Here is a 23,035-nt window from a genome sequence, read left to right on the forward strand (position 1 = left end):
ACTAAATCACTGGCTGAGTTCCTCCTGCAACTGACCCATCTCACCCCATCAAGGAGATGATGTTTACCTAAGATTTGAGCCATATTCTTTTCCACTTTAATATTTAACATAATTAAATAAGATTTGGTTTCCTTTTTAAATGAAAAACAAATGATATAAAGACGTTTTCCCTTACTAAGAAAAAAACTCAAATAATCATTGTTTTTGATCTATTAAAAAACGGAATATTTAGGGCTTTTGATTCAGTTCTTTTAATCCATTTTTTTTTAAATATCTAAATATTACATCTAAAATGATCCGGCCCACATGATATCGTTGATGTTAATGTGGCCTGCAAACCAATCTGAGTTTGACACCCTTGAAATCGGTTAAAAATCCAATTATACTCGCTCCTTCTAAGAGCCTTTTGAAATTAACAAATAGGTCAAAACTGGCTATCTTGTTCTGTTCCCAATTTTGAAGCCAAATTAACCAGTCATTCACCAATCAAAATTTTGTAAATGATTGCTGTAACTTGAAAGATATTCACGTGTAAAATCTGAAAAAATACGGAAGTAACCACGGTACCCTGGAATTCCTGCAGACCATGTTTTGATCTTATTGTAAAATGTTCCACGGAAGCGCGCTCTTAGCCGTAACTGAGCTTTAGACTTCTCACGCACAGCTTATCTGTTATAAATTCCTTGATGTTTACAAATGCCTCCCCAGCGAGGTATCATGTTTGAAATGTCACCTTTTAGCTATGAGTATTGCATTTTAGAGAAGACTACCATAAACCCCCCCCCCCACCCCCAAATGCTGCAAGCACAACTTTATTCCATAGCAAAAACATTATTCTGCATGCACAATGTTGCTTCAGCAATGTCTAGAGCCAATTGACAATGTTTTCACAGAAGGGATTCACCACTGTTTTTCTTTGAGAATTGCTTAAAGATTTCTTTCTACTTCCTGGTACCCACATACAGTGGTACCTCGTCATACGACCGCTCGTCATACAAAATGCTTGTCTTACGGGGGAAATTTCGATCGAATAATTCGCCCGTGATGCAGTCAAAATTTCGTGATGCGACCAAGCCAGGTGGCCATGGCATTTTTTTTTGCATATCTTTCGTGTATAACAATATCTACGAGCACGGAACTAATTAATTCAGACGAGTTTCTCATACGACCAGGAAACGCACAACGCGCGGGCAAAAAGAGGGCTTTCTGGGTAATGAAGTATACTCGTGCACACAACGCCGACAGGCAATGGCAACCTTTCTCAGAATAAAACTTCATTACCCACAATGAATACGTGGGTTAGCTCAACTATTGTATTCCCTGTTATTCTTTCTCAGGAAAGATGCTCCCGCGATCGTTCTTTAAAGACTATTTCTCGTTGGCAAGTGGTCGTGCGTTATCCTATTGTGATGACATTTGTATGCGACATTATCGAAATATTTTGAAGGGTAGACAAAAACAAACAACTCTTGATGCGTTCGTTTTGAAGACTTCGGCGGAGCGGCCAGGTGGTGTCAACCCGTAGAACTACGTAAGGTAAAAAAGATTACAACAAATTTAGAATTAAGTTTTGTTTGAAGTTACATTAAACGTTGTGTCTGTATATAGTTATCCAAGTTAATTTAAATTTGCTTGTTCGTTTCCGAGTGCATTTTTGCCGTGGATAAAGCCCCCCCGAGCAGCCCCCGCCCCCCCGCCTCCGTGTATGCCGCTGTCTATACCCTCCGCGAAATGTGTCTAATTTTACTCCTATTAAACACATTATTACTATCAAACCACTCGTTATTTATTACTTTGTCAATATATGGCGAATTATAAGAAATAAAACATTTTTTTCAATCCAATATCCTGTTTTTGGTGTTTTTTTCAGAGAGTTGGAACGAATTAATTTGTTTCCCATTCATTTCAATGGGAAACCTCCGCTCGAGTTACGAGAATCTTGTCATACGAGCTCAGTCCCGGAACGGATTAAGCTTGTATCTCGAGGTACCACTGTATTTCACTTCCACAGACAATCTCTACCAAATTCCTGCTCACGCCTTCAAATCAGATGATCACCCCACTAAATTATAGCTGAATTTAAAGTCCGGCTTTAAGGAACAACTCGTGACAAAACACATGACAAGAGTGCACAAGTATAGAGAGCCTTTGACCGCTTCATTTACAGGCGCCACCTATTGTTTGTTGCACTATGGTTTGAATATCATTATTTAATGTAACAAAGCAATGGAAGCAGGCATATCTAAGTGAGTTTATTTGTTATCCTGTTGAGAACATTTTTTTTGCCATCAGTGTTGATTACTGTTTTCAGTGACTCATTCTTTTTCTCTGAATCCTTCTCTTTTGATATGTCATCAGTTTCAACTATGCTGAGTAAACCGCAACAAATTTGTTCGTATTGCACAATTTTAAAATTTACCTGAGTCTTTATCATTGATTTTTTTTTTAATACCTTTTGACAGGATTCAAATATTTAATGTGGAAAAAAATGGCAACAGTTCGCTTTTAAAACTATAAACTTTGAATTAGGACTGTATGGCAAGATACATGCTTCCTGACAACTATATGGAGAGGGAATTTTTTTTCTTAGCCACAATCATTCAGTGTTAATTTATCTCTAACAAACAATGTGGGGCTGGGGCTACTTCTTTCTAGATTATTTGTTTGGATTCTATGGCTTGGCGTAAAGAATTAGTACCATATGGGATTCACAAACGAGAAGAAAACATGGTGGCTGTCACAATGGGGCTCTCATCAGTAATTGTAAAGCAAAAAGAAAACAAGCTTTAAGCCAGAGAATTCTATAGGTGAGGTCACTAGGGTTTTTTCCAGTTCTTGTTCATGTTCCCGCCAGTAGTCTACCCTGTGGGAATGTGACAGGCTAGTGCAGGGGTCGGTAACCTAAAAAAGAGCTATATTAAGCCCCCCCCCAAAAAAAAAGGTCGGCAGATGTAAAAAAAAAACACAAAAGCCTGAAACCATGTTAAAACAAAAAATATAGTTCTCTCCTCCATTTTCCGTTTTCAAACATTTTTGAATAAGCTCCAGGGAGCCACTAGGGCAGCACTAAAGAGCAGCATGTGGCTAGGGAGCCGTCTCTTGGTGACCCTATGGCAGGGGTCTCAAACTCGCGGCCCGCGGGCCAACTGCGGCCCTCGGGACGATAATTTGCGGCCCCCGTCTTAATATGAAAGATTAATGTTCGTGCGGCCCGCAAGATTGATATGAATGACACTTGTTGTGTTCGGAGCTGAATGAACCAATCACGGTGAGGTATACGGCTCTGGAGGGCGGGACATCGGCCGGGCTGTCCAGTGCCTCGCTCACTCACTCATTCATTCCTCCAATCAGCTGGGCGGAGGAGAAGCCGTGAAGCCGATCACTCCGCTCGGCGCGCACACTCCTCCGCTGCTCTCAGCACAGAACTGAATGAGGCGCTATGATTCGTGATCTAGCCTGTGTCAGTGTCTGTAGCCATCTCCGCGAGTGAAACTGAAATTTAACAGTAAGTGCGTTAACATGACACTTGAGAAATTCGGAGAACTGCCGTAATCCAATACGATCGGAGAGCGAAAGTGCGGATGCGCCACAGACCCGCGTGACTGAAAGTTAAGTTCAACCCGAGACTCATTCCAAGTGGAAACGCATATTACAGAGCCCCAGAGATGTCTCTTTCAAAGCCTGCCGTGAAGAGAAAGGTCGGTGATGAGCACAGACAGTTTCAAGAAAAGTGGGGAGTGCAAAATTTCTTTGTTGAACACAGGGGCAGCCCGACGTGTCTCATTTGCACTGAAAAAGTTGCGGTGCACAAGGAATACAATTTGAAACGTCATTATACTACGAGACATGCTGAGGAGTATGAAAAATACCAGGGAGATGAGAGAGACAACCAGGTTGCCAGTCTTACAACACGTCTTCTGAGGCCACAGGATTTCTTCAAGAAGGCTACCAAAGACAGTAATGCAGCAGTCGAAGCTAGCTACGCCATTTGTGAGTTGATTGCTAAAGCAGGAAAGCCATTCACAGAAGGTGAATTTATCAAAAAAGTGCATATTACAGCCTGCACATATTGTCTGTCCAGAAAAGAATAGTCAGTTCAACCACATCAGCCTTTCTGCCAACACCGTGGCAGAGCGCATTTCTCACCTGTCAAGTGACATTTATGATCAAATGTGTGAGAAAGCACAATGTTTCAGTGTATATTCAGTGGCTCTTGATGAGACCACAGACATCACAGACACTGCCCAGCTCGCAATATATGTCCGTGGTGTTGATGACAATTTTGAAGTAATGGAGGAGTTGCTCACAGTAATTCCAATGCATGGCCAGACCACCGCTAAGGAAATATTTCATCAGCTGTGTGATGCCATTGAGAATGCCGGTTTGCCATGGAAGAGCTTTGTTGGAATAACAACCGATGGAGCCCCATCAATGACAGGGAGGAAGAATGGACTGGTAGCACTTGTTAAAAAAAAACTGGAAGAGGAGGGTGTGGAGGAGGCCATAGCTCTGCACTGCATTATCCATCAGCAGGCCCTTTGCACCAGATGCCTGAAGTTTGACAATGTGATGTCTGTCGTTGTGAAATGCATCAACCAAATCAGATCCAGGGGCTTAAAGCACGGAAGGTTCCGTGCTTTTTTAGAGGAAATTGAGTCAGAATATGGGGATGTGCTCTACTTCACTGAGGTACGTTGGCTCAGCAGGGGAAACGTGTTGAAGAGATTTTTTGAGTTGAGAACAGAAGTAAAAGACTTCATGGAGATAGACGGGGTTGCTGTTCCTGTGCTAAGTGATCCCAAATGGCTCATGGACTTAGCTTTTCTTGTTGATATCACACATGAGCTTAATGTACTGAACAAGAAGCTACAAGGCCAGGGGCAACTTGTCAGTGCTGCCTATGACAACGTGAGAGCATTCTGCACTAAACTTGTGTTATGGAAAGCCCAGCTCTCTCAGACAAACCTTTCCCATTTCCCAGCATTCAAGGCTCTCGTGGATGCAGGCACACCATTCAGTGGTGAGAAGTATGTTGAGGCCATTTCGAAGCTACAGGAGGAATTTGATCACAGATTTGCAGACTTCAAGACACACAAAGCCACATTTCAAATTTTTGCGGACCCCTTCTCCTTTGATGTGCAAGATGCCCCTCCTGAGCTTCAAATGGAGCTCATTGACCTGCAGTGCAACTCTGCACTCAAAGCCAAGTTCAGGGAGGTGAGTGGAGAAGCAGACAAGCTTGGGCAATTTTTGAGAGAGTTGACCCCCAGCTTCCCTGAACTTTCCCAAATGTTCAAGCGGACCATGTGCCTTTTTGGGAACATACTTGTGTGTCTTCTCCACCTTGAACTTCAATAAGTCCAAGTACAGGTCCAGACTTACTGATGAGCATCTTCAAGCTCTACTGAGGGTCTCCAGTGCTTCCTCCCTCAAGCCAAATGTGACTCAGCTAGGTGAGAAGCGCTGCCAGGTCTCTAGCAGCAAGAAGTAGGCAAGAGAAGCTGTGTTCAGAATATTTCATGTTCAATGTTCCATTCAAGTTCAGAAAGTTAAAGGTTAAAGAGCTGTTAACAGACATTTGAAACGGAATAAAAATAATTCATTTTCTCTACTTAGCCAGTCAGTGTATATCTACTGTATGTATGCTCATTATTATTATTTTATTTTTGTATTACTGATTGATTTATTTTTTATCGATCTTTGAGTTAATTTATTAACTCAAACTCATTATTTTTGGTTAAAAAATAAAGATATTTGATAACGTTGGAATGTTTTATCAGCGCTTTTCTTGTGGAAATCCTGATGCGGCCCAGTCCCACCCAGACTCGGCTTCTAGCGGCCCCCAGGTAAATTGAGTTTGAGACCCCTGCCCTATGGCTAATGCATTAGTGTAAAGTCATGGTGGGCAGAGACAATTTCCTTCCCTGAATGAACCCACAGATTTGAAAAGCTGTAGTTTTCCAGTAAGCATTTGTCCAAAATCTTTGTATTGATATGCCCAGGAGTTGTAAATCAGAGTGGCTCTAAACCAACACGTGATTTCAGATCATACGCGTTGAAATTGGACGTGCTTTTTTATTGTTTGCAGGGTTTAACTCGGATGTCATTCCAGCCTTACGGATTCAAGGAGTTGCAACAGATCATCATGTCCCGCTTAAATAAAGTTAAGGCTTTTGAGGAAGATGCTTTGCAGCTGGTGTCCAGAAAGGTGATGACCAATACTAAATATACATTATCAACAGAATACAGTACAGTCATACTACTTACGAATGCTACTAGGTATGAAATTTTCAGGTTACAATTTTTTTATATACAAATGAGTGACTTGAGATACGAAAAAGACCCTAGTTACGAAATCCCCCCAGAAGTAAATGCTTTCCTTATACGTTGTTATTTTGAAAATATTTTCGCAGATGCATTGATTCTCACTTTAGAGTCCTACCCTCTACTGGGCTCTCATTTCATCGCTCTCATTCTATCGCATATAGTGACAATAAAATAATTTGATTCAATTCAATTGGCTGTCTCAGAACAACCACTACCCACGTTTCAAGATTCTCTCTTACATACCTGTCGTTAGTCAGTGCGAATCGTGGAGCTTGTTCGCTAATACGAGAGGAGTACTACTTCCCGGGCAAGTTGGCAAGTGGTCGTGCGTTATCCTATTGTGAGGACATTTGTGTTCATCATTTTCGGAATATTTTGAAGGGAAGACAAAAGAAAAGAACCCTCGATAGGTTGCATCTGAAAGTCAGGGTTGAGGTGGGGCAAGTAGAGCCAACCCAGGAGAAGAAAGGTATAAAAATTTAAAACAAAATTAGAATTAAGTTTAGTGTAAGGTTAAATTACATTTATTTTTGAGTGTGTCTGCATCGTAATCCAAGTTCATTGAAATTTGTTTATGTTATGTTACGAACGCGTTGCCGTGCAAAAATTGTCCGGTCCACGATGAACATTCACAAGGTCGAACACAAGTAAGCACGCCAAGACAGATGAGTGAGACTTTGACGCTTCTGCAGAAGGAGAGCACGGAGGGAGAACAGACAGAGTTACTCTGAGTAAGACTACGGTCAATCTTCGACTGCTTCCGTTCTCCAATCTCTGACTCTGCTTTGTGCATCAACAGTTTAATTAGGGCAAGATTGCGTGACATACAAAGTCTCTATGACAAAGATGCAGGGCTGTGATACGGATGAAGGCTGTGACATGTATTGAAGGCTGTGACACAGATTGAAGGCTATGACACGGATTAAAACATTCTTTTTTACTTAAGATTAATTCACATTTCCCCCCTGTAGAAACCAAAATATTTTGTATTAATCACATCAATTTGTATCCCTCCTCTCCGGGTTTAGAATACAAACATCATCATCAGTTACTCTTCACAGGGTATGGAAAACAACAAAGTCACTTGTCAGTGCACCATCTTAATGAGCCAAGTCAAGACAAGCACATTTACACAGAGGAGTCTGCATCCTGTGATTCGTCACACTTCAAAGGAGTGCGAGAATATCCAGCATGGTTTGCCATGCAGTGGTACTGTATGTCACTGTAAGCTACTAGCGTGTGCTGGATTCAAGGTATTGCATCGCTTTACGGTGAGATGGGGTTGTGATAACAATGTGGCTGTTATGGCCAGGTGTCTTGCTGGTGACTGGAATAACATTTTTGTTTGTGTTATCAGTAGATCCACTTCATGGGAGACTTGGAGTGTGAGTGTTGCTTCACTTCCAGGAATGTTCACTTTCCTTCTTCAGTCCATGTTACTGGGTCCCTCATTGTCATCTCAGTAGCGTCGATGATGTCTAGCAGTGGTTGAGTTAGTTCTGCATAGTTTGGAATCCAACTCCTGCAGTGGTTGGTTAGGCCTAAGAAGGCCATCATTTGTTTTTTCGTCTGTGGTTTCGGACATTGCTGGATGGCTTCTCGTCTTCCATCCGTTAGTTACCTTCCTTTCTGTGAGACTCGATGTCCCAGGAAGGTGACTGACTCTTGAGAGTACTGCAGTTTCTTCAGCGACGCCTTGTTTCCAGTTTGCTCCAGATGTTTGAATAATCTGATCACTTCTTTGTTTTCCTCTTCTGTGGGACTGGCTATCAGTATATCGTCTACATATACTAGGATCTGTGTGGTGTCTTTATGTTCATGCTGACTTATACATGCTGCGACTTCTTTTGCTGTGGTAATTTTTCCTAGTCTGCTTTTGATTTGGACCACAATGAACTTGGTACTGTAGGGAAGTCTTCAGCTTGTAGCAGTATGTAGTCTTGTCATGCAGTCAAATGCGTGTTCTGACTTGCCCGAGTCCTCCACTTCAGCAGCTTATGTCTTGTGACTGTTCCATATGGGGTGTTCGGCAGTACACTGACTGTAGGAGTCTGATGTGACCACGACTCCTCGCTTCTGGTCTCCAAGAATCGTACCATGCGTCCTAGGTCCTTCCAGGGCCTGTGGGGTTTTCTCTTTATGGACACGTGGGGTGTTATCCCAAACTGTAGCAGTTTTTCCACCTGAGGTGTCAAATCCACTGAAGTGGCCGCATCTCCCTCTGCCGTGGTGTACAGGTACTCCAATGGAACTAGTTGGGTTCCTAGTCGCTCGAACTGTTTAACAAATTCTGTTCTGGCTTTCCCAAACTTCATGGTGATGTGTAGTGGCCAGTGGGTTTGTGCTTGGCCATCTACATCTTCGACTTTGTTTTTTAACTGTCGGACTACAGATGAGGGCCCTTGTGTTGCTAAGTCTAGGGAGTAGAACGCATGAGGTTCCTCTTGACCTTTGACTATTTGGATCTCCGTTTCCTGCCACCTGTGTACTGGTTTTATGCCATCATCTTTGGGGATAAGGCTGATTCCCAGTTTACGGAGTAGGTCTCTTCCCAGGAGGTTCACAGGACAGTTATAATAATAATAATAATAATCGGACATAGGCTCTGTCGTCATTATCAACAACACAAAAAAGCCTACTTGTCACCACACCCAGGAACTGCGTGTGACGAAATTGGTGGTGCTTCTCCATAAGCTGCGTTTACTCGCCAAAAGACCTAAATAAGTGCAAGTTACGGACTTGTAATTTGGCATTCTGCTGTTATGGATACAGGTCGTTTACCTCTCACTGTCTTTCACTTACCTTACCTTTAGGAGGCAGATCACCACCCAAACATCTTTTCATCTTACCGCAGAAGGGAATGTGTGTTATGTTACCGCAAGTTTAGATTTCTGATGGATGTGGGGAAAAAACTGTCCTTAAGCCTATTTGTCCGTGCTTTGTGGGACCTATAGCGTCTGCCAGAGGGCAGCGCTGGAACAGATTGTGACCAGGGTGGTAAGGGTCCCCTATGATGTTCTTGGCTCTGCTGAGGTAACGAGGGCTGGCAATGTCTTCCAGTGAGGGCAGAGAGCAGCCGACAATCCTCTGGGCAATGTTAATCACTTTCTGCATGGCCTTTTTGTCTGCCGCCGTGCTTCCAGCGTACCACACTGTGATGCCGTACGCCAGGATGCTCTCTACAGTGGTTCTATAGAAGGTTATCAGAAGCTTGGTGGCCAAGTTGTTCTTCCTCAGTACCCTGAGGAAATGGAGTCGTTTCTGAGACTTCTTCACCACTGCCGTGATGTTTGTAGACCATGAGAGCTTATCCGTGACGTGGACCCCCAGGAATTTAAAGGACTGGACCCTGTCTACACATACTCCATTTATGAGGAGTGGGGCCAGATCTGTGCCGTGTTTGCGAAAGTCCAGGATTATTTATTTAGTTTTGGTGGTGTTCAGTGTGAGATTGTTCACCGAGCACCACGAAGACAATTTGTTGACCTCATCTCTGTAAGCCGACTCATCCCCTCCTGAGATGAGTCCGACCACAGTGGTGTCGTCAGCGAATTTGATGATGGCGTTAGACTGGTGGGTGGGTGTACAGTCGTATGTGTACAGGGAGTACAGAAGAGGACTCAGTACACAGCCTTGAGGGGAGCCAGTGCTCAGTGTAATGGAGGAAGAGAGGTGGGGACCAAGTCTAACAGTCTGTGGTCGGTTGGTCAAGAAATTCTTTATCCAGCAGCAGATTGAAGAGGATAGTCCAAGGTGGGAGAGTTTGTCAGTCAGAATGTCCGGTTTTATGGTGTTGAAGGCTGAGCTATAGTCAATGAAGAGCATCCTCACGTAGTTCCCATGGTGTTCCAGGTGGCTCAGTGCTGTATGAAGAGCAATGGCAATAGCATCCTCAGTGGACCTGTTTGCTCTATAAGCAAACTGGTGAGGGTCAATTGAGGGAGGGATCGTATTCCTGATATGGCGGGCTACCAACTTTTCAAAGCACTTCATGATCACAGGCGTGAGTGCAACAGGCCTATAATCATTCATGCTGTCAATGGTTGGCTTTTTGGTGACAGGGATGATGGTGGCAGATTTCAGACAGGATGGAATGATGGATTGTTGCAGGGAACAATTGAAAATGTTTGTGAAGACTCCAGCCAGCTGGTCAGCACAGGCTTTGAGCACCTTCCCAGGTACTCCGTCTGGGCCAGCAGCCTTCCTGGTGTTCACAGACCGCATTACCAGTCTCACTTCCTGTTCCCGGAACGTCAGTGTATTGCTGCAGGGTGGTGGTGGGGGTGTTGAGACTGGGTCTGATTTGTCAGTCTCAAAGCGGGCAAAGAAACGGTTCAATTTCTCCGCTAGTGAGGCATCTGCGTTAACAGACATACTATTGTTATTGTAGTGGGTAATACAGGGGTCCCCAAACTTTTTCTTGTGAGGGCCACATAACTTTTCCCTTCTCTGATGGGGGGCCGGTGTCAGTTTGTAACAGAAAAAGTGTGACGATCGTAGGGGAGCTTAATTTTTTTTAATTGTTTTCCAGAAAGCCACACATAACCAAATAACCCTTTCCAGGTTCTTTACAGAAAAAAAAGTCAGGAAACATATAATAACACTATTAATGAAATAAATAATAACTAAATAACCCTCTCTGAGTTCTTCACAGAAAAAACAGGAAATAAATAACACTATTTATGAAATAAATAATAACTAAATAACTCTCTCTGGGTTCTTCATAGAAAAAAAAGCCATGGAACATTAACTTTCTGTTGTGCCATGCACAATCTTCTCCCTTTGCTCTGAAGTTTATGCACGACACCACAACCGTCATTACAGAATCCCACGTCAACATTTTGCAGCACAGTGCTTGGTGGTGAATTTGGCAGTGGACTCGTAGCGGGGCGGTGAGACCCCTTTTTTCCAACTCCCGGTTCATGCGTCCCATTATTAGACCGCGAGTTTCGGCCACCATGCTAGGAGCCCCGTCAGTCGTGATGCTAGCTAGCTTTGACCAGTCCAGGTCCAACTTCTCCATGGTTTGGCACACTTTGTCAAAAATATCCTCTCCCGTTGTAGTCCCTTTGAGACTTTGGAGGGCTGCCAGATCCTAGCAAATCTCAAAGTTTGCGCTAACTCCACGAATAAAAATGAGCAGTTGCGCTGTGTCTTGCACGTCCGTGCTTTCATCCAGTGCTAATGAAAAAAAGTCAAATTCTTTCGTCTTCTGCTGCAGCTGGGCATATACATTACTCCCGATTTCTTCAACGCGTCTGGTCATTGTACTCACCGACAGACTTACAGCATTAAATGCATCTTTCTTCTCGGGACACACCTCCTCCGCGACAGTATCCATACATTTCTTAACAAACTCTCCGTCAGTGAAAGGCTTACCGCTGCTTGCTATCAATTTAGCAACCCAAAAGCTGGCCCGAACGGATGCCTGGTTCTGCTGAGATAGTAGTCCACTTTCTCGCTTTGAGAGTTTGTCTGCTCGTATTTGGCCTTGCAATCTATCGTACTTGTCTTTGTGACGGGATTCATAGTGTCGGCAAAGATTGTATTCTTTGAATACCGCCACCGTCTCTTGACAAATGAGACAAACAGCCTTTTCTTTGCATTGAACCAAAAAATAATCGTTTGTCCACTCCAGGTTAAATACCCTGCATTCTGAATCAATTTTTCTCTCACCTAACTTTTTCGCCATTATTCCGTTCTCAAACAGGTTGCAGTTTTAATATGCTTGAATAGTCCGCGATGGTCCCAGGGCTCCGCCCTCACCTGCGATCGTCCAGATGTCTCGGTAACACTGCTCGTACATGCAACGGTGGACGTGCCCGCATGCATCAAAGGGAAACACTCTCCCCGCGCGTGTCACCAAAGAAGCAATGCAAAGCCCCGCTTCACTCGAAAGATTTGTGGGCTCAGCAGGGGTGCAATGAACCAAACACAAGATTAAAACATCCCAGTCTCCAAGGCCAAATAGGAAAAAAATTCCGATAGCGTCTCTGGTATTGTTCAGAGGGCCGGTCCAAATGTGCCGGCGGGCCGTAACCGGCCCGCGAGCCGTAGTTTGTTGACCCCTGGGGTAATATGTCGTTTTCCTTGCCACATCTTCTTTGGGTTATTTTCTGTGAAGTGCTCCTCAATTTTCTTGGTATATGCTGCCTTGGCCTTTTTAATGCCTCTTTTCAGCTCAGCTCTGGCAGCTCTATATTTTATCTTGTCCCCTGATCTAAAGGCGGAGTTACGGCATTTGATTAGTGCCTGTGTCTCATTGGGCATCCAGGGTTTTTGGTTAGGAAAAACCCGTATTCGTTTATCTATAGCGACGTTGTCAATGCAGTTTTTTATGTAAGAAAGTACAGAGTCCGTGTAGTCCTGGAGGTTGTCGTGTACAAAAAGTTCCCAGTTGGTGCGGGAAAAACAGTCCTGCAGCTGAGAGAGTGCGTCGTCGGGCCAAGTTTTTATCATCTTTATTTGTGGCGTTGTTTGCCTCCGGAGTGGAGTGTAAGCGGGGGTGAGAGATAGGCAGAGGTGATCTGATCCAGCTAGGTGAGGGAGGGAAGTGGCTTTATAAGCGTGTTTGATGTTAGAATAGACATGGTCAAGAGTTTTTTCTCCTGGTATTACAATTTACGTATTGAATAAACTTAAGTAAAACAGTCTTTAAACACGCCTTGTTGAAATCACCAGCGACAATAAGAACTCCATCGGGGTGGCCAAGCTGTTGTTTGTTTACAGCCGTTAGCATTCGGAGGTATATAGATAGCCGTTACTATGACGACAGTTAGCTCTCTCGGTAGATAATAGGGCCTACACCGTATTGCCAATAACTCTAAATCCGGGGAACAGTGAGTGTCAATGATCCTACTGTCAAAACACCATTCATTATGTATAAACATGCACAGTCCTCCTCCTTTGCTTTTGCCTGTTAATTCGCTTGAACGGTCGTTCCGAAAAAGCGTTCGGCTAGCGCAGCGTCGGGGATATGCGGGTGTAGGCACGTTTCTGTGATGATAATAATATTACAGTTTCTAACAAAGCTGTTGGTAGCAATACGAAGTTCCAACTCATCCATTTTGTGGGTGATGGATCGGGCGTTGGTCAAAAAGATACTAGGAAGCGGTGCTCGGTGTGGTTGTTGTTTCAGCTTAGCAGCAAGGCCCGCCCGGCATCCACGCTTCTGTTTTCTGTCCCTTCGCCGCCTTCGACATGCTTTTGGTGGGCTGGCTAGCCACGGAGATCCCGGAGAGGTTGTTGAGAAATCGGATGTATCGCATATCCTTCCGATAGTGATTAAATCCTGGCGACTGTAAGATAACGAACGACACCGAACTGGAGAGCATAAAGCCGCTGCGTCAGTGCGCTCCGCCATCTTGGTTATCTCAGTTCTTACTCAGTTCTTACTCAGAACAAACTTTGCTTTGTGGTTTTGTCCATTTTCCTGTTATTTTTATTTTCCTTGACTTCTTCAATAGTTCCATGTGTCCTCCTGCTCCTATCACAGTGATCCATTCTCTTCCTGGTACCAATCCTGGCACTTTGTCTTTGATGACTGATTTATCTGCTCCAGTGTCACATATGAATTTTATTGGTGTTTGTCTTTGTCCCACCAGTAAGGTGTAGTATGGTTTGCTGTCTTTGTCCCAGAGGGTGGACATGATTTCAGTTAAGTCTAAAACTTCTGCTGGCGAGCAGGGGGTTTCTTCGTCCTCACCATCCCTTCTTCAGTTTCCTCCTACGTGTTAGGCTTCCGTTTCTCTTCCCTCTGGCGTCATTCTTTATGTTGATGTTCAAGGTTGAACGGTGGGGGTCTCTTCCCCATGGGTGGACATCTGCAGTCTCGAGCAAAGTGTCCTCTCTTTCCACAGTTGTAACACTTGTCTTCTGGGTTTGCTTTTCTTGGCGGGCCGGGTCTTCCTCGGCCTCTTCCTCTTCCACGTCCTTGTTGGTAGAATACTTCTGATGACCCTTGGTTGACCAATGAGGCCATGGCTTGGGTCAGAGTATTGATTCCTGCGCTTGCCTGTTTTTGGTGGTGTCTCTCCTCAGCATGAATCACCCACTCCATTAGTTGATTCATTGGCATGGTTCGGTATGGGACACAGTACTTTTGCATGAACCCTTTGATTGGGGGCTGGAGCCCTTCCAGGAACCCTTGTCTCAGTTGGGCTTGGTACACCCCTTGGTCATTTTGGTCTTCTATGATCCGACTGTGGGTTTTGAACACTTCTTCAAATCTTGCTCTGAATTTATGAACTCCTTCACCTGGTTCCTGTTTTGTGGCCCTGATTTTGTCATAGCTTGGTGTTGGGCGCCACATGTCCCGCACTCGGGTCAGGACTCTTTCCACCAGCAGCGTTAGGTCTTGAGTCGTGGGGGTGGACTCTTCCTTGGTTGTCCCTTTCGTCGAAATTTCCTCTCACTCTGGCCCAGTTGTGTCCCAGGCTCGTGGTGAACGCTCTTCTTGTCTCGGCTCCATTCAGGTGGAAACTGTCTCAGCTGTTCTTCGGTGCATTCGGACTCGGTCCATGGATGGTGGAAGAGAATGGTTTGATCGCGATCTCCGTTCAGTTGGAAGTGTGGGTTTGCCACTTCAACCATGCGCCACCAGAGAAGGATAGAGTTATCCTTCTCTTTCTTTTTGTCCTCTTGTGTGCATCTTTCGGGCATTGGCCTCGTTTGGGCGTGAGGTTACCTTGCACAAAAAAATTAAAATATGTATTTAGACCTGTTTGCACATCGAACACACACTGTACCATGTCCATCATCCCCCCTGTTGAGACATGATACTTTCCATGGCTCAATTTGGGAATTACTTCAAACAATGATTTTGGGACACAGCTTGTTTTGTACTGTATAGAGGCCGTTCTCCGTCTCCCATTGTAGTTTCTCTTTTCCTGGTCGTTTATTTTATCCCTTTGTAAGAAGATTTAGTCTCAATTGTCTCTTCAGTATGTTTCATAAGCAAAGGATATAATGAGTGTAATTTAGAATTTGTAGAGGCAATTGCAGTGGTTATAAGCCGGCTTAGCAATGAGCGTAAGCAGGGGATAAGACAACACCCACACAATGTCAAAGTCTTTGTATTTACCAAAGGTCTTACCCCACCAATCTGTCCAAGCGGATAATTCTACTCCAGGATGCTTTTTCATATTGCGTTTAAGGGTCTGCAGGCCTTCAACGGCCCATTCACCGTTTATTAACAGCTTAACCAATAACTATAGGTTCTAATGATTAATAGTACTAAAATTAGATGGAGAGAGAGAGAATAACAGACAGCAAGAGAGCGAGCGAAGGAGCGGGGGCGGGCGACGGAGCGGGGGCGGGCGACGGAGCGGGGGCGGGCGACGGAGCGGGCGACGGGGCGGGCGACGGAGCGGGGGCGGGCGACGGAGCGGGCGACGGGGCGGGCGACGGAGCGGGGGCGGGCGACGGAGCGGGGGCGGGCGACGGAGCGGGGGCGGGCGACGGAGCGGGGGCGGGCGACGGAGCGGGGGCGGGCGACGGAGCGGGGGCGGGCGACGGCGCGGGGGCGGGCGACGGCGCGGGGGCGGGCGACGGCGCGGGGGCGGGCGACGGCGCGGGGGCGGGCGACGGCGCGGGGGCGGGAGTAAGAGAGAGCGAGCGAGAGAGAGAGCGAGAATGAGTGAGAGAGCCAGCGAGAGAACAACGAGAGCGGGCGAGCGAGAGCAAGAGAAATAGAGCGAGTGATACAGGGAGAGAGCGAGCGAGAGAGCGAGCGTGAGAAAACGAGAGCGAGCGTGAGAAAACGAGAGCGAGCGTGCGAAAACGAGAGCGGGCGTGAGAAAACGAGAGAGCGGGCGTGAGAAAACGAGAGAGCGGGCGTGAGAAAACGAGAGAGCGGGCGTGAGAAAACGAGAGAGCGGGCGTGAGAAAACGAGAGAGCGGGCGTGAGAAAACGAGAGAGCGGGCGTGAGAAAACGAGAGAGCGGGCGTGAGAAAACGAGAGAGCGGGCGTGAGAAAACGAGAGAGCGGGCGTGAGAAAACGAGAGAGCGGGCGTGAGAAAACGAGAGAGCGGGCGTGAGAAAACGAGAGAGCGGGCGTGAGAAAACGAGAGAGCGGGCGTGAGAAAACGAGAGAGCGGGCGTGAGAAAACGAGAGAGCGGGCGTGAGTAAACGAGAGAGCGGGCGTGAGTAAACGAGAGAGCGGGCGTGAGTAAACGAGAGAGCGGGCGTGAGTAAACGAGAGAGCGGGCGTGAGTAAACGAGAGAGCGGGCGTGAGTAAACGAGAGAGCGGGCGTGAGTAAACGAGAGAGCGGGCGTGAGTAAACGAGAGAGCGGGCGTGAGTAAACGAGAGAGCGGGCGTGAGTAAACGAGAGAGCGGGCGTGAGTAAACGAGAGAGCGGGCGTGAGTAAACGAGAGAGCGGGCGTGAGTAAACGAGAGAGCGGGCGTGAGTAAACGAGAGAGCGGGCGTGAGTAAACGAGAGAGCGGGCGTGAGTAAACGAGAGAGCGGGCGTGAGTAAACGAGAGAGCGGGCGTGAGTAAACGAGAGAGCGGGCGTGAGTAAACGAGAGAGCGGGCGTGAGTAAACGAGAGAGCGGGCGTGAGTAAACGAGAGAGCGGGCGTGAGTAAACGAGAGAGCGGGCGTGAGTAAACGAGAGAGCGGGCGTGAGTAAACGAGAGAGCGGGCGTGAGTAAACGAGAGAGCGGGCGTGAGTAAACGAGAGAGCGGGCGTGAGTAAACGAGAGAGCGGGCGTGAGTAAACGAGAGAGCGGGCGTGAGTAAACGAGAGAGCGGGCGTGAGTAAACGAGAGAGCGGGCGTGAGTAAACGAGAGAGCGGGCGTGAGTAAACGAGAGAGCGGGCGTGAGTAAACGAGAGAGCGGGCGTGAGTAAACGAGAGAGCGGGCGTGAGTAAACGAGAGAGCGGGCGTGAGTAAACGAGAGAGCGGGCGTGAGTAAACGAGAGAGCGGGCGTGAGTAAACGAGAGAGCGGGCGTGAGAAAACGAGAGAGCGGGCGTGAGAAAACGAGAGAGCGGGCGTGAGAAAACGAGAGAGCGGGCGTGAGAAAACGAGAGAGCGGGCGTGAGAAAACGAGAGAGCGGGCGTGAGAAAACGAGAGAGCGGGCGTGAGTAAACGAGAGAGCGGGCGTGAGTAAACGAGAGAGCGGGCGTGAGTAAACGAGAGAGCGGGCGTGAGTAAACGAGAGAGCGGGCGTGAGTAAACGAGAGAGCGGGCGTGAGTAAACGAGAGAGCGGGCGTGAGTAAACGAGAGAGCGGGCGTGAGTAAACGAGAGAGCGGGCGTGAGTAAACGAGAGAGCGGGCGTGAGTAAACGAGAGAGCGGGCGTGAGTAAACGAGAGAGCGGGCGTGAGTAAACGAGAGAGCGGGCGTGAGTAAACGAGAGAGCGGGCGTGAGTAAACGAGAGAGCGGGCGTGAGTAAACGAGAGAGCGGGCGTGAGTAAACGAGAGAGCGGGCGTGAGTAAACGAGAGAGCGGGCGTGAGTAAACGAGAGAGCGGGCGTGAGTAAACGAGAGAGCGGGCGTGAGTAAACGAGAGAGCGGGCGTGAGTAAACGAGAGAGCGGGCGTGAGTAAACGAGAGAGCGGGCGTGAGTAAACGAGAGAGCGGGCGTGAGTAAACGAGAGAGCGGGCGTGAGTAAACGAGAGAGCGGGCGTGAGTAAACGAGAGAGCGGGCGTGAGTAAACGAGAGAGCGGGCGTGAGTAAACGAGAGAGCGGGCGTGAGAAAACGAGAGAGCGGGCGTGAGAAAACGAGAGAGCGGGCGTGAGAAAACGAGAGAGCGGGCGTGAGAAAACGAGAGAGAGTGAGAGTGAGCGAGCGAGAAAGAGCGAGAGAGAGTGAAAGCGAGCGAGAGAGAGTGAAAGCGAGCGAGAGAGAGAGCGGGTGAGAAAGAGCGAGAAACAGTGAGCGAGAGCGAGAGAGGGAAAGAGGGAGAAAGAGAGGGAGAGCAAGAGAGAGGGAGCAAGAGCCAGTGAGAGAGAGAGAGACCGAGAGAGACTTTTTTTGCACGGCAATGCTCTAACATAACTTGGATTGAGATACAGACAGTCAAAACAAAGTTTAATCTAACCTTACACTAAATATAATTCTAATTTTGTTTTAAATTTGTATACCTTTCTTCTCCCGGGTTGGCTTTATTTGCCCCGCCTCCACCCTGACTTTCAGATGCAGTATTTAAAAGGAACCAAACGACGAAAATGATGCACACAAATGTCCTCACAATAGTATAACGCACGACCACTTGCCAACGGGAAGTAGTATACTCCTCTCGTATTGGCGAGCAAGCACCATTCTGCACTGACTAAGGGAGAAAAAAACCACTGGAAAATGCAACGTTCCGCCCAGTGCTCGTACAGAAATTTACACGAGGGAGTTGCGACGAGATGATCTCATAAGTGTAGGCTTTATGCTCATATATCAAAATTTGTCTCGTATCTCAAGGTAATTATTTGCTCGAACTTTTACTCGTATCTCACTGCTCGTATGTTATTACTGTACTCACTTTTGTCAGATACTGTACCTCACTCTCTAATACTTCAATGCTGCTATCCTCCTCAGGTGGCTGCTTTGTCAGGAGATGCTCGTCGGTGTTTGGATATCTGTCGCAGAGCCGCGGAACTTTGCGAGCAATCTACTGCTGATAATGATACAATGCGATTAGTTAGAATCAATCATGTGATGGATGCACTCAATGAGACATTTTCTTCATCCTACATAACTGGCATAAAGTAAATATTCGTCCAGTAATTATTCATTGCCTTGATATATGTCATTAAATAAAATATGATTACAGGTCTGCATCAGCACAGGAAAAGCTCTTTCTTCGTGCTGTCATTACAGAGTTTCGGCGGTTGGGCTTGGAGGAGGCAACTCTCCAGCAGGTAAAGAAAGTTACACTATTGGTCAACATTTATCAACAACTAGTAGGACAATGCACTCACTGCACAGGACACAACATGCTTGGCCAAAAAGAACGTAATTCAACGTGATGTGTGTTTGCTTGGTTAATAGATTTTTTAATCTGCCCAAAACACAGCAAAGACACTGACCAGTTTTGGGCTGTATTGAAGCTTTTCCTTCTCTATTCAAATACATATGTATGCATTGGTCACAGTGAGAACCATCAATTTAAAACAATCATAATGCCAGTTGTCTGTAGTGCCTTGGGGCCAAATACTGGGATAAAGTTAGAAATCCACACTTTCTGTGTAGTAGTTCATTTTTGATGACACTTTTAAGTCACTCAATGATTGATAACGCTGACATGGGCATAGGAATCTGAGGGTATCATCAGTCACCTGTGAATTATTTTAATACCTGACACAAATATCCATGTTGTCATTACTGTGAATTTTTACATTTTAATTGCCTCGTATGCTAATTTCTATGCTGTTTTATCTGAACTCTTGAATTCCTCGCAGGGTCGCTTTTGAAAGTAGTGGCTGATTTCCTCTGCTATATGTGCAATGCTAAAAATCAAACATTACTCTGACATGGAAGGAACATTTTTTTTAATACAACATAGTGGGATGTTAAAATAGCAATATTTTCCTTTTGGAACAAAATCACAATAGCACCAACTAATAGTGGTAAAAAAACTGGATTTAATGTTTTCTTTTTCAGTAGTTGCGTCAAGTCTTTCCATTGCATCGTTGATTATAGTGCCTCCATAGTGGCGCAATGCTGCTGCACCTGGCGTTAAATTATGTAGCTGGCACAACAGGATATCCATCTCTCAATTAACACCGCTGAAGCGTTTTGAAAAGCAATATCAATTGTTCAGGCTTTGTTTTGTTTTGCAACCTGTCATAGTTACAACTCTTGTATGTTAATCCCAGGTGTTTATGCAGCTCCAGGCTCTGTGTCGGGTGGATGGTCTGCAGCCAATCACTGTCTCAGAGGCTCTTGCAATCTGTCATCGCCTGGGAGCCTGCAGGTTGTTACTGCTGGAAACAAGTCGCTTGGGTATCCTGCAACATGTCCGCCTTAATGTTAGCCAAGATGACATTTTCTATGCGTTAAAGTCTGACTGAAGATCATTAATTTTGTTTGCTCTCAGTTGTCGTTTGTCAAAATTGAGGCTTGACTTGAGATTTTAAATGACCTTGAACTATACTGTACTTTAAATGGATAAAAACTGCTAGCATTTGTTCCAACTAATGATTATACTGAGTGACTGTGATGTTATATTCTGCTTATGATAGGTTTAATGTGAGTTATGCTTACATGTTAATGTTAAACAGTTTTACTTATCCAAATGCTGGCGCTATATAAATTTACTATGAATAGTGAACTTGGGTTTGATTCTGGTAACCCACTTAATATGAGCCGAGCTGAACCATTTTCTTGTATTAAAACAGCATGAACCATTGTTTGGTCAGACATGCTGGAACAAGAGCCCAGCCAAGATCATTGGATTAGAAAGGATAAATGCATGTGACTGAAATTAATTAGTATTTGACTTGTCTTTCAATGGGTATGCATTTTCCATTTATCTCGACTGCGACCTCATAAACTTTTTTTAAACATTCTTTGTTTTATTTAATACTTCTTGCTTCAAGTTTCAACTTAAGGAGAATGGACTCATCTCATTTTTGGAACCGCTTTATCCTCATTAGGGTCGCGGGGGGTGCTGGAGCCTATCCCAGCTGACTCCGGGCCAAAGGCGGGGGACACCCTGAATTGGTGGCCAGCCAATCGCAGGCCACAAGGAGACGGACAACCATGCACACTCGTACCCATACCTAGGGGCAATTTAGAGTGTCCAATCAGCCTACCATGCATGTTTTTGGAATGTGGGAGGAAACCGGAGTGCCCGGAGGAAACCCACGCAGGCCCGGGGAGAACATGCAAACTCCACACAGATGGACGTGATCTGAATTTGAACCGTGATGCCAAGGCGCTAACCACTCGCTTCACCGGACCGCCCAGGATGGACTGTCATTTGTATAAACTTAGGAAGCATCGTGCTCTTGTTAATATTTTTGTGTCCTCAATGGTATTTCTGGTGGGAGGGACTAGCACGGTAAAGGTGGGTTGCATGTAAATTTACCTTTCTCAAGCTTTCAATCGGGGTAAATGGTGATTCCCTGGTTAAAACAAAGTGGGAGTGGTTTCCTGAATCTTTCACGTTTGAAAATTCATTGAAATTCTCCTTTTTGCCACAAGTGGCTGCTGAAATGCCCGGTGGTACTGAACTCAGCTTCTTTTTTCGACCCTCTCCTATTCTCTCAGCTGTGACACTGCTCCCTGTGCTCGGCTCCCCCCTAGACAATAAATAATTGGTAGAAAAATTATTGCAGTATATTGCCATGAATATATTTTCAATTGGGCTTTCACGATGTAAATATAATTGTTTTTGCTGAAAAATTATCAATTAGTGGTCACCAATCCAAAATTATTTCCAATAATTTTCCTTGGCCATTTTCCGTAGCGTGCGAGAAATTTGCAAATGCATGCATGCAAAAAACACGCCTACATGCACATTGCTCACATTTCTCCATGCATTCAAGGTCAAATGCTGTGTGCGCTGTGCACACTGCACGTACATGCGCCCACGCCAGTATTGCATGTGCATGCGTAATCCGCGTGATCACAGTACGGCTAATTATTGGTCGGGACCAATGTTCCCTCTAAGCTGCGCGCGTGCGCAATTGCGCACTACTCTCGTCTTCTTCGCGCAGCAGCAATTATGGCGCGCAGTAAATAAAATCCAAACTTTTTTTATACCCCTTTCCCCATGATGGCGCCGTTTACGCGGCAGCCAGTGGCAGTAGCTCTGTCCAGTCTTATGTTTTTCGTGTTTTACAGCCCTTTTATGAAGCGGTGAAATCGGGTGAGAACTGTCTAAATCTACTGTGTGTGTGGTTGTGCGTGTCTGTGTCTAGTATGTGTGATCGTTTGTCTTCAACCTACACAAAGGACTATAAATGGAAATTAGCCCTCGGCCACAATCTTACATATATATGTTCATTAACATGATTATAAATATGTTCATTAATATGTGCTATCCCTTATTAAATTAATCAAAGCAAAATCATGGAAAAATATTGCATATGAATGGAAACTTGACTATCTCAAGTGACACGTTCAGCAGAAAAGTCATTTGAACGAGAATGAGAAGTGAGGACAGATGTGTAAAATAAGGTAAAATTTAAGTTGGATTTGTGCATATTCTAATGGCATTTATGAAGATGTTTAATCATAGATCTTTTTTCATTCATTTTCTGAACCGCTTTATCCACTTTATCACTCGTGGGGGGTGCTGGAGCCTATCCCTGCTGACTTTGGGCCAGGAGCCTATCCCTGCTGACTTTGATCCAGGGGCGGGGGACACCCTGTATCGGTGGCCAGCCGATCGCAGGGCACAAGGAGATGGACAGCCATGCACACTCAGACCCATACCTAGGGGCAATTTTAGAGTGTCTAATCAGCCTACAATGCATCTTTTTGTGATGTGGGAGGAAAACGGAGTACTCAGAGAAAACCCACGCATGCCCAAGGAGAATATGCAAATTCAACACAGGTTGACCGACCTGGATTTGAACCCAGGACCCCAGAGCTGTGAGGCCGACGCGCGAACCACTCATCTGCCGGGCCGCCCATTCAAAGATATTAATCATTACATTTTATTATTACTAAATCATTTATGTGTAGTAGACATGCACCTGCTTATGGCAGGTGTGATACTGGTGTGTGCCCATAGCGAGCAATGATGATGT

At 45.7% G+C, this 23,035-nt stretch overlaps 1 protein-coding gene across 3 annotated transcripts in view; it reads left to right on the plus strand.

The window, feature by feature from the left end:
• Window positions 1-20,844, plus strand: part of orc1 (origin recognition complex, subunit 1) — a 101,308-nt gene extending 80,464 nt beyond the window's left edge. For all 3 annotated transcript variants that reach the window (XM_077594751.1, XM_077594752.1, XM_077594753.1), the window contains 4 exons: window positions 6,089-6,208; window positions 18,873-19,042; window positions 19,108-19,195; window positions 20,153-20,844. In XM_077594751.1, coding sequence (XP_077450877.1) covers window positions 6,089-6,208; window positions 18,873-19,042; window positions 19,108-19,195; window positions 20,153-20,347 — 573 coding nt within the window. In that variant the 3' untranslated portion in view covers window positions 20,348-20,844. The remainder of the gene's footprint in view (window positions 1-6,088; window positions 6,209-18,872; window positions 19,043-19,107; window positions 19,196-20,152) is intronic.
• The last annotated feature ends 2,191 nt before the right edge of the window (window positions 20,845-23,035 follow it).

The sequence above is a fragment of the Stigmatopora argus genome, chromosome 24 (genome assembly GCF_051989625.1).
Source record: "Stigmatopora argus isolate UIUO_Sarg chromosome 24, RoL_Sarg_1.0, whole genome shotgun sequence".
NCBI lineage: Eukaryota > Metazoa > Chordata > Actinopteri > Syngnathiformes > Syngnathidae > Stigmatopora > Stigmatopora argus.